The 11756-nt window shown below is 39.9% G+C and overlaps 1 protein-coding gene across 1 annotated transcript in view; it reads left to right on the top strand.

Moving 5' to 3' along the window:
• Positions 1–1255: 1255 nt before the first annotated feature.
• LOC122349099 (zinc finger protein 91-like) overlaps positions 1256–11756 on the top strand; it is a 13488-nt gene continuing 2987 nt past the window's right edge. Inside the window, exons 1-5 of the mRNA XM_043245021.1 lie at positions 1256–2817; positions 3935–4034; positions 7328–7471; positions 8203–9788; positions 11488–11674. Of these exons, the coding sequence (XP_043100956.1) occupies positions 1297–2817; positions 3935–4034; positions 7328–7471; positions 8203–9788; positions 11488–11674 (3538 nt within the window). The 5' untranslated portion in view covers positions 1256–1296. The remainder of the gene's footprint in view (positions 2818–3934; positions 4035–7327; positions 7472–8202; positions 9789–11487; positions 11675–11756) is intronic.

Genomic DNA, 11756 nt, shown 5'->3' with positions numbered 1-11756 from the left:
TATTTTTAAATGATCTAAAATCAGACTGAAGCCGAGTGTTATTAAAAAGTGATATTTAGATGCTTGAATAAATGACCTTTTAATGAAATTAAAAACATAAACAGTGATTGATTTAATAATTAACACACTATAAACTAGTTATAATTACAATTGATTCATGGTTACTCCAAATATTTTTTAACAGTATCATATATTACATTTAAAAATGGATGTAGTCATTTTATTTAAGGGTCATATGATGTTGCAAAAAAAAAAAAGTTGTGTATTTGGTGTAATGCAATGTGTTTATGTGCTTTAAGGTTAAAAAAACACATTATTTTCAACATACTGTACATTATTGTTTCTCCTCTAAGCCCCACCTTCCTGAAACACTACAGCGAGAATACTAGCTCCGTCTTCTTTCTTTGCATAAACATGTGGGCGTGTTATAAAAATAAACCCACACCGTGATGTAGAGAAGTGGGGGCGTGTTTAAACGAGCTGTTTTAGGAGGGTGTGGAAATGTCATCAACTTTTATAAAGAATATCTCTTTGGTTTTGAAACTAGTCTTTGCAATTTTTTGATGTTTCAAGTAATTGATGTCAAATGTGAAAGTGAAAGTAAAAAACACACCCTTTTTTAAAGTAGGAAGGAAAGTGAGAAAAACGAGCTAAAAGCAAACAACTACTTGTTGCCGAATTAAGCAATTATGTTAGCGCTAACTGGATGCAAAACAAAGGGAAGACTGAGGCAGCTGTTTCAAAACAACGCAGATTTGGCTAAAATATCATATTCTTGTGATGTTGGGTACCAGAATTGACGGATGTCAATGTACACATCTTCATCATGACTAGACAGACGCAGCGAGTTTGTCCTTACTATACACGTGAGATCTGATTCACCTCGTTGTGACTATCCCATCAGATTGTCTGTCTCAGTGTGCAGTTCGGCTGATCTGGTTTTGTCTATTCATTTCTCTGTTCGGGCAAAGCAGAGAAAGGGGAGGTAACCTTTCCCTGTATGGAGACGATTCCAGTTGTGCAGGCTAGGAGAACTCATATTAAAGTTAAAAAGCCTAATAAAGTGAATGGGACCTTTAAACCCAAAAGAAAAAGACTTGTTGTGGAAAATGCTATAGGCAAGGACATTACGTGCAAGAACGTGAGAATGACGTCCATCACGTTCTGCTGTTAAACTGACTTTAGCTCAACCTCATCTTAATTATCCTTCAACTGATTTTTTACATTGATATTTTAATGTTTATTTTAGATCAGAATGAACAGAAAGAAGATTCTGTCACTTGGGATGACCGTGGGATGCCTTTCGTTGAGCAAGTGAGTCTTGAGGAGCGCATGAGAACTGATACTGAAGAGAAACCATTCATCTGCCCTCAATGTGGGAAACGTTTCACGGTGAAACAGAAGCTCGACGCTCATTTAAGGATTCACACCGGAGAGAAACCATTCACCTGCCCTCAGTGCGGAAAAAATTTCACGCAACAAGGTCAGCTTAACATTCACATGAGAAGTCACACCGGAGAGAAACCGTTCATCTGTCCTCAATGTGATAAGAGTTTCACATCGAAACAAAGCCTTAAAAGTCACATGAGAATACACACCGGAGAGAAACCGTTCACCTGCCCTCAGTGTGAAATGAGCTTCACGCAGCAAGGATACCTTAAACGTCACATAAGAACTCACACCGGCGAGAAACCTTTCACCTGTCCTCAATGTGGAAAGAGTTACAAAGTCAAACAAAGCCTCGAGAGCCACTTGAGAGTTCACACTGGGGAAAAGCCGTTCATCTGCCCTCAGTGTGGAAAGGGTTTCACAGCAAAACAGTGTCTTAAAAGTCACATGAACATTCACATCGGAGAGAAACCATTCACCTGCTCCACCTGTGGGATGAGCTTCACGCAACATCAAAGTCTTAAACGTCACGCGTGGACCCACACCGGAGAGAAGCCTTTCATTTGCCCCGAGTGTGGAAAGAGCTTTGCAGTGAAACAAAGCCTCGAGAGCCACATGAGAATTCACACCGGAGAGAGACCTTTCACCTGCCCCGAATGTGGAAAGAGTTGCACAGTAAAGCAAAACCTTGAGAGTCACATGAAAACTCACACCGGAGCGAAGCCTTTCTCCTGCTCTCAGTGTGGAAAGAGATTCACGGTGAAGCAAAGCCTCGAGAGCCACATGAGCGTTCACTCCGGAGTGAAGCCTTTCACCTGCCCCGAGTGCGGAAAGAGTTTCACAATGAAGCAAAAGCTGGAGAGACACATGAAAATCCACACCGAAGAGAAGCTTTACATCTGCCCTTTGTGCGGGAACAGTTTCACAATGAAGACCAACCTCGAGAGACACATGAAAATTCACACGGAAGAGAAGCCGTTCACCTGCTTCGTGTGTGGAAAGAGTTTCAGAATAAAACAAAACCTCGAGAGTCACATGAGAGTTCACACTGGCCTGAAGCCCTTCATCTGCTGCGAATGTGGGAAGAGCTTCACTGTGAAACAAAGCCTTGAGAGTCACATGAAACTTCACAACGAAGCCACGGCTTTCACCTGCTCCGAGTGCGGAAAGAGTTTCACCGTCAAACAAAACCTCGAGAATCACATGAGAATTCACACCGGAGAGAAACCTTTCACCTGCCCCCAGTGTGGGAAGAGCTTCACGCAACACGTACACCTTAAGCGTCACACGAGAATTCATTTCGACAGAGTCGGGGAACCTTCTCCGCTGTCTCCTGTGTACGCCATCCGTCCAGATGAAGTGATAGCAGTCATAGCGTACCAGGACACCAACCAGCTCTCAGAGGAGAGTGATGTAGTCAATCTATTCGTATGATTGTTTGGCCATGAGCGATGAGAGACCAATGGGACCGTTTAGTCCGGATGGCACTTTTACACCCCTACTCCCAATCAGTGTTTCAGTCGTTCACTATAATGGGAAGTGCAGCGTTTCCCCTTAATTTTACATTCCCACAATTAGTCTACATATTTTGAATGTTTGGTATACCTTGTTTGTTTATTATTTATCCAATATTTTTCGATTCTAATCATGCAGAACCCAATGTAAAAATAACATTTAAAGGCATAGTTGACCAAAACATTTAAATGTACTTTTAAATGTGTTTACTTACCCTCAAGATGTAGGTGACTTTATTTGTTTGCAGTTAATAAGATTATTAGGTGAAATCGTTGCCCTTTGCGATTCATTTACTTCATGTCTGTGGCTGCCTAGTTTCTATACGGCACACTTAGCTGGAAGTCATTGGATTGGTTAGATTATACAGGATTTCTGGGACTCTTTATCTTCTTGCCTGTGAACAAAAATGCTGTGAAAACCCCCAAAACCAACAGAAGAAAAAAGCATCATGTTTGCAACATGCTTACAATCTTGAAAAAAAAAAAAGTCACCCGTTTACCTGCCAGTCATATGGCCTCTTGGGCGGGCCTTGGCCTTTCAAAGTGGTCAAAGTTCCCAGACCTTCTGCCGTCAGTTTGAAAGTCTGGCTAAATAGGAGTAGTGGCTCCTGGTGTTTTTTTAAGATTTGTGCTATTTTATCAGATTTTATTGCCTCCTATTAAAACAATAGGGAGCGGTCTGATAGGTAGGTTTAAAAGTCAGGACTCTGGTTTTTGAGCATCAAAAATAATATATATAGAGAGAAAATTAAATCAATACCCATTGCTCCAGGTGATGCTTTGAAAATTCTTATGAAGCGAAATTTTTGGTTTGTGAAAGAAAATTAACATTTTCAACATTACCTTATTACACAGCCTGGGCAAGCAGATCTTTGCACATTCACAACAGACTCCCATGTAAGCTGATGGTGCTGTTTGTTTGCAATGGAAAGCGAGGGTGTGAGAACTGAGAAGGATGGAGGACTCAGGGGCACAACCGCAAACCTTGGTGGGAATGAGGACTCTCGAAACATGGTGGCGTTTGTGCAAAGACAACAGAGCTAAAATCTGGATGCAGGAGATCTGTCAGTCTTCTCAAGTGGGATTGTGGGGATCTTTTTAAGCTGGTTCCAGCATCCAGAATAAGGCCAGGTAAGTATCAGCCAACGTAGGTAGACAGCACCTCCAGAGACGGCACTAGTTGTAAATGATGTTGATTTTAGTGCACCTCAATATATCGTCAGGAGCTGCGGGTATTGATTTGGTCTTTTTGACGTTTAGAAACTGTCAGCCACAGATGGGCAGTGTACGAATGGCCAAGGACAGCTTCACCTAAACATTTTCCTTACTGGTCTAAAAAACTAAGTAAAATTATTTTTAGGTGAACTGTCCCTTAAAGTTCTATGCAAAGTAGAACTGTAAAAGATGCAAAGTGCTCATTTTACATTCATTTAAATCAACAAAAACACTGATAGCTATTTAAAGTAGGTTTTCGGTAAAATGCACTCCAAATCATAAGCACGTGCAACTCAAAGTATATATATATATATATCTGTTTAGATACATTTAGAGCTTTGACTCGCACAAATATTCAAGATTTTTCAATAAACTGCTAATCTCATATGATTTAATTTCCCACCCCATGCTCTTATACTGCTACAGAAGAGTTTAGTTTAGAGTGCATTTGAATCATTTTGAATGTCAGACAAAACCTTCCTACCAGGGAGGAAATAACAACTTCTAAAATGTCTGACCCAGTTTTTCCTGACTGAACTGCTGTAAAACAGAAAGTGTTAGTTATCACTTTTATTTAGAGATATAAAGTTGTTGTTTCATCCTGTTGTGACTGGTGTATAAATAAGGCTTCTTGAACTATAGAGAAAAACAGGTAGGACTTGAATTTGTCCGTCTGGACTTGACTGGATCGTTGTTGTTTGCTATTGCTGTGATCACATGAATGAATCCTTCTGGAGAGAGAGGGGATATTTACACACGTCATAAGAGAAGAAACATTAAATAAAATTAAAAGAGCATGAATTATAAATAATAATAATTTAGTATAATTCTATAAATGTTTTAAAATAAATATTGCGTTAGTCAATAATATTGGCAATTTAATGGTCGCTTTAATATTTATATAATAAAACTCATCAAATATTCTATTTCATGAATTTGCTAAATATTTTATACTTTTTTTTTAAACAATTTGTTTACTTGATTTAAATCAGGCTAACAATTTAGGTATTTTTATTCCCAAAATGCAAGAAGGAACAGCTAAGCTAAAAGGATTTTCTACATATATTTACTTTAGATGAGTGCCTCACACACAAAATAAAAAAAACAATTCAACTATAGGGAGACGTTAACGAATGAAACCTTACAAATCTTAAGTCAAATTTAATGGTTTAAAAACGACAATTAAATATACATTTCCAAAACTATAATATTTACATCAGTCCTAATTGCGGATGATTGTTCCAAACTGTTGTGTTTGTGATGGTGTGTTGGTGTGTGAGCCGTGTGATGGTCAGCCCCCTACGATCCTACAGAGGATAAGAGGTTGGGATTCTCTGTGATTATCCATTTCGAAGGCTGTTGCCATGTAGAGCTGCAAACTGATCCAGCCAAAGCTTAGGCAATGTAAATGAATGTATATTACACCTGTCAAAATGTTCGTCAGGAAAAACAGAGTCACCAAAAGAACAATCCAAAAAACATTTGACCTGCTTTTATTTTATACCATTAAGATGTTTTTAAACGTTTTAGATTATTTTAATACCTAACCCATCAAGTTCCAGTTTGTTCCGGTTTTGTTTTCTTATCCAATATGTATGTTGTTGTTTTGTTTTATTGTATTAACTGTTTAATTAAAACTTCGCCACCACCTCTCCGTTTATTAGCAGCGTTATAATGTTTCTAAAGCAGGGAAACAGGCTACTGTACAATACGTCGAAATAAAAAGCATTTCAAGCACAACCCTTTTTTGAATATTTAACATGTTTATAATATTGCTGCAGAAACTAATTGTTTATCATTTTCTTAGGATGCCCGGTGGCTGAAAGGTGGGAGAATGCCATCTGTGCCCAGTTTTTCCAGATGCTTATTATTAAATTCACAAACCAGCTGCACTGACTCGCATTCCTTTGAGGGCCTAAATACTACACTAATCCCTACTTTATGGAAGGTAACCGAGTCTAAACCATACACTGGTTCACGGCTTCACCAGGTCAGCGGCCTCGGCATTTTGAAACGGCAGTGACGTAATGAAGACTCGGAACTCCCTCGCTCCGAATCATTCGACTCGAGATTCAAACACGTTCCGAAGCCTCGCGCGGCACCGTTCGAAAGAACACCGCTGAATCTGTGAAGTAAATAAGATCGAGCCTTTCCTTATGATAAACATTACCTGCTCGATCGTTTCTTGCTTTTTATTCAGTAATGATCTTTTAAAGTATATCGGTGTCATGTCACAGTATTCTATGCATTTTGCAAAAAAAAAAAAAAATAGGAACCATCACAGAAATTATAATGGTTTCCACTTAAAATACCAAACATTACAAATCATTAACTTTTAACCATTACCAAATGGTTTCCTGTAGTGTGTTTTAGGGCATATTCCATTAGGATTTAGTAGAAGGTGACCGATTACAGTTACCAACACAAGTCTCATTATAACCAATAAAACTATTATAATTTTGTAATTGTGTCTATCCACTTTTCAATGCAGAAGCGAGCATATGGGTGAGACTTCCGGGTTATTAGTCCACATAAATAATGAAAAGAATAACAACTTGCAGTAAACCTTAAAACAATTCGCACTACCAACCAGTGTGTTCATAATTAAGATACTACATTAAAATAACAGAATAATAACCAATGCACAGCTAAAAGTAGTTGGATGCAGATGAGACCGGAAGTTAGACCGTTAGAATTTAGAAATTTTTACATCAAGAATAAGAATAATATTGTTGTTTTTTTAAGCAGGGTAAATTCAACTGTAAGAATCAAAGGGGATTTTCACATCAAAACCAAACAATCCAGTCACAAACAGTATGTGTGTGTAATGGCTGCTCTTAAACCAATGAAAAATATTTTCTGTCATTGGTTTTGTGTAATCTACAAATTAATAAGTACCATTAAGTGTATCTTATTTTTTCATTATATATGCGCGTTTGTCAATTAAACTGAACCTACGTTGAAAAGCGGCCTCTAGCCGCCAACCATAGAAATTTCATAACAGTGATGAAGACTCGTTTGCTGAAACCACGTGACTCGGTCAGTTTGATTCGTGATCCGAACCACTGATTCAAAGATTCGTAAACGCTTCGAAGCTTCACGGAGACCATAACTACATAAACGCCGGGATTGTTTAAAGCCAAATACATTAATGTGCGGCTATATAATGTCTGCTACGAAATTAAGAGAATCAAACGTGACTGACTGAGCGATCTGTGTAATAAACAGGGTCGGACATTTCCTGCTGATAAAGATGGAGCAACATGAAAACAATCGGACCACAGACACTCCAGATGTGAAGAAGAAAACCTGCCAGCCCTCACCTAGACAAGAGCAGAAGAATACAACAGAAGGTAAGCTATATATCACAAGAATCTGTTATTTGGTGTTACTAGTTAAAAAAACACTTATTATGCCAAATTATTTATGCAAACGGGACGATTTGGTTACTCCCGGCATACAATTTTACAATAGTAGTAAAATTAGTTGATTCCTATTTAAACCCGAGATTCCAAATGCTTCAGAAAAACTAGACTATTTGATCTTTGAGATCGTTGGTTATAAAAAAAAATGCAACTTAAAGGGCCAAAACTATGTAACATTCCTTCACCATTTATGCAAAAAAAGCCATCCCTACACTCCTGAATGTATTATGCTGTTTATAATACAACTTTGGCTACTTAACAAATAAATGCATACATAGGAAGACATCAAAAACCTGTATTCCTAACCTGTATATTATTTAAAACAAACTTGGCTGACGTTAAGATGTTCATTTGGCCAACATTGTAAACCATATAATTGTTTGTAACACTATAATTGCACCAAATTACAAAAAAAAGTTTTAATGGTAATGGCTTAAACAGGCTCATACATATGCAAAACTGTATCTCACACATGCTACATTTATTCAAAGCTCAGACCATTTTTAATCTGGCTATAAAAATCTGGCTGCTTGCTTTATACTTTGAATTGAGGTTTAGCGAAAAGTGCCTAAACAACGACTTCTGTTGCATTCTGCTATTAAACTGGATTGCAAACTATGCCTTTGTTGTGTTCATTAAACTTTTAATGTTTATTTTAGATCAGAATGACTTCAAAGAGGACCTTGTCACTTGCCATGAATGTGGAATGGATTTCTTTGAGCAAGCGAGCCTTGAACAGCACGCGAGAATTCACACAGAACAGAAACTGTTCATCTGCCCTCAGTGTGGAAAGAGTTTCGCCGTGCAACACAGGCTCGAGGCTCATTTAAGGATTCACACCGGAGAGAAACCGTTCCCCTGCTCTCAGTGCGGAAAAGGTTTCACGCAACAGGGTCACCTTAACCTTCACATGAGAAGTCACACCGGAGAGAAACCGTTCACTTGCCCCCAATGCCAAACCAGTTTCACGTCGAAACAAAGCCTTAAAAGTCACATCAGAATTCACACCGGTGAGAAACCGTTCGCCTGCTCCGAGTGCGGAAAGAGCTTCATCACACAAGGCCACCTTAAACGGCACGTGAAAACTCACACCGGCGAGAAGCCTTTCACCTGTCCTCAATGTGGAAAGAGTTACAAAGTGCAAGAAAGCCTCGAGAGTCACATAAGAGTTCACACCGGAGAGAGGCCGTTCGTCTGCCCTCAGTGCGGAAAGGCTTTCACAGCGAAACAGTGCCTTAAAAGCCACATGAACATTCACATCGGAGAGAAACCATTCACCTGCTCCACCTGTGGCATGAGCTTCACGCAACAGCAAGGTCTTACGCGACACATGTGCACTCACACCGGAGAGAAGCCTTTCATTTGCCCCGAGTGTGGAAAGAGCTACACGATAAAACAACGCCTCAACATTCACATGAGGATTCACTCGGGAGAGAAACTCTTTTCCTGCTCTCAGTGCAGGAAGAATTTCACGCTGAAACTCAGCCTTGAGAGACACATGAGAATTCACACCGGAGCGAAGCCCTTCTCCTGCTCGCAGTGCGGAAAGAGATTCACGGTGAAGCAAAGCCTCGAGAGCCACATGACCATTCACACCGGAGTGAAGCCTTACACCTGCCCCGAGTGCGGAAAGGGTTTCACGAGCAAACCAAAGCTTACCTACCACAGGAGAAACCACTCGGGAGAGAGGCCTTTTATATGTTCCAAGTGTGGCAAAAGTTTCACGGTGAAACAAAACCTCGAGATTCACACGAGGATTCACACCGGAGAGAAGCCTTTCTCCTGCTCCCAGTGCGGCAAGAGCTTCACGATGAAACGCAACCTCGAGATTCACATGCGGAGCCACACCGACGAGAAGCCTTTCGCCTGCTCCCAGTGCGGAAAGAGTTACAAAGTGCAGCAAAGCCTCGAGAGTCACATGAGGGTTCACACCGGAGAGAACCCTTACGCCTGCTCCGAGTGCGGGAAGAGCTTCACGGTCCGGCAGAACCTCGAGAACCACGTGAGGATTCACACCGGAACGAAACCGTTCACCTGCTCCGAGTGCGGAAAGAGCTTCACGGTGAAACAAAGCCTTAGGAGTCACATGAGAATTCACACCGGAGAGAAACCCTTCACCTGCCCCCAGTGTCCCAAGAGCTTCACGCAGCATCATCACCTTAAACGCCACGTGAGGACTCACGCTGTTGAGAAGCTCATTGATGGAGTGGGGGCAATCTCCACTGTCGACTGCGGACGATCCAAATAAAGTGGACAATTGGAAATGCTCCCCCACTGTTAACAAGCAAATGTTGGTTTGTACCAGAAATGCATGGGAGCACTTCAGGATGTCATGGTATATACCGGATGGGCGAAATAAAGTCGTTTTGTTTTATGCTCTATCGTTTATTTCTTGGCGTCGCAAAGCAATAATTTGGATAACTCACAAAAAGAGACAGAACCAGGTGGAGCCGTTGTTTACAGCGCGATCACATTTTTTTGCTCCTTTATTGGCTTCGAACGATTACATAAATACACCTGCATGCGTCAGAATCCCTGTCTTTGCAAGTGTTCTCATAAACAGTGATTTAGGTCTTAAGGGTTGAAGCAAAAATGCACATGTAAGTGTAAGCGGTCCAATTTTCGTCATCTCTGCTGTTCATATTAAATCAAGCGCTAAATCACTTTTGTAACTTTAATACGAAAAAAGTGAAAGACAATAATAGTTATATATTTGTATATATGTGCAGAGTCTACCCGTGTTAATTCGCTGCCTTTCCGTTATACACACGTTTGCACATTAAAACCTGAACTGGACCGATATTAATAACGATAGCGATAAAGGCGCAAAGAAACGATATCGTTAGAATCGTCAGAACGATACAAACATTGGCAGCCAATCAGAATCCGTTCTGTTCTCACGCGCTCGAGGATTTAAAGCGGCAGAGGCGTGCGCGCCTGCGCTGAGAAGAAACAGACCACAACGCGCTAATATCGTTATCCTTATAATTATCGTTATCGCGCTGGGTTTAAATCAGATACGTGCCTGTTACAAAATTGACTAAACAAACGAGACCGAATGGAATCCACGGGATCTGACATTTCCTGGTAATAAGGATGGAGAAGGATGAAGACAATAAGACCACAGCAGGACCAGACGTGCAAGCGAAAATATGCATAAATGAAGTGTTTTTCCAATCGGAAAATTATATGCATAAAACAAGCTTAAATCAACATTTTCTTTTTAAATATCCATGAATATAAAACAACGTAAAATTACAAGATATAGTATTGTGTCATTTATTATAACTAGTATTACTATATAGTTTAATTAGAGATATATGATAGTTGTAATAAGGATGAACAGCATTTTAGTGTCTCTTTTCACTGTGATTTTCAGATTTTTAATTTTTTAACATTTTTTTCTAGACCAAGAACATCCCAGTTTTCGAGGGTGACCACATGTCAATTATGAAAAATATATACAGAGATATTTAAAATAAAGGGCTTTGCTCTTTGCTCTGTAAGGCTGTGTCAAATATAATTCTTTACATGTTAAATTAGTGACAGCTCTTAGCTCTCGCATTCAACTCATTTTATACTTTATTTGTGTTGCCGTTTTTATCCGTATGCTGTATAACACCGCAGTTGCAGTACTTCACAGAACAGTATTTTACAGAAGTGTTAAAAACGTCTAAACTAAACCTGCTGGTCCACACAATGGAAATAAAACACAGACCAAGCAGATCTGGACTAAACTGTCTGGTACAGTAAATTATTGCCCCCTAGTGGAGAACCATGGACATGTAATAGGGTTTCTGACCGGTTTGTGACGCAACGGGGCCTCGGTGCTGAAACCACGTGACTTGACCAGTACGCGCGTGCTTGTTTCGCATTCGCGTGCAAGCGTATTTAATCGGAAAGTTAAATCAGTGATTTTAAAACCATATCCGATTTGGTTGTAGAATAGCAGTCGGAGGATAAGAGCGAATGAAAGCCGACCGATGGAAACTGATGCAATAAGCGGCATCGAGCATTTCCTGCTGATAAAGATGGAGCGACATGAAAACAATCAGACCACAGACACTCCAGATGTGCAGAAGAAAACCTGCCAGTCCTCACATATGCAGGATTGCACGAACAAAAGGCAGTGTAAGTTGGTTATTTGTCAACTACAGTAAATCAAATAGGTTAAAAGATTGTTTATTCTATTAAATCGTGACTAATATATATA

The sequence above is a fragment of the Puntigrus tetrazona genome, chromosome 1 (assembly GCF_018831695.1).
Source record: "Puntigrus tetrazona isolate hp1 chromosome 1, ASM1883169v1, whole genome shotgun sequence".
Classification (NCBI taxonomy): Eukaryota; Metazoa; Chordata; class Actinopteri; order Cypriniformes; family Cyprinidae; genus Puntigrus; species Puntigrus tetrazona.
This window is presented reverse-complemented; position numbering and strand designations above follow the sequence as displayed.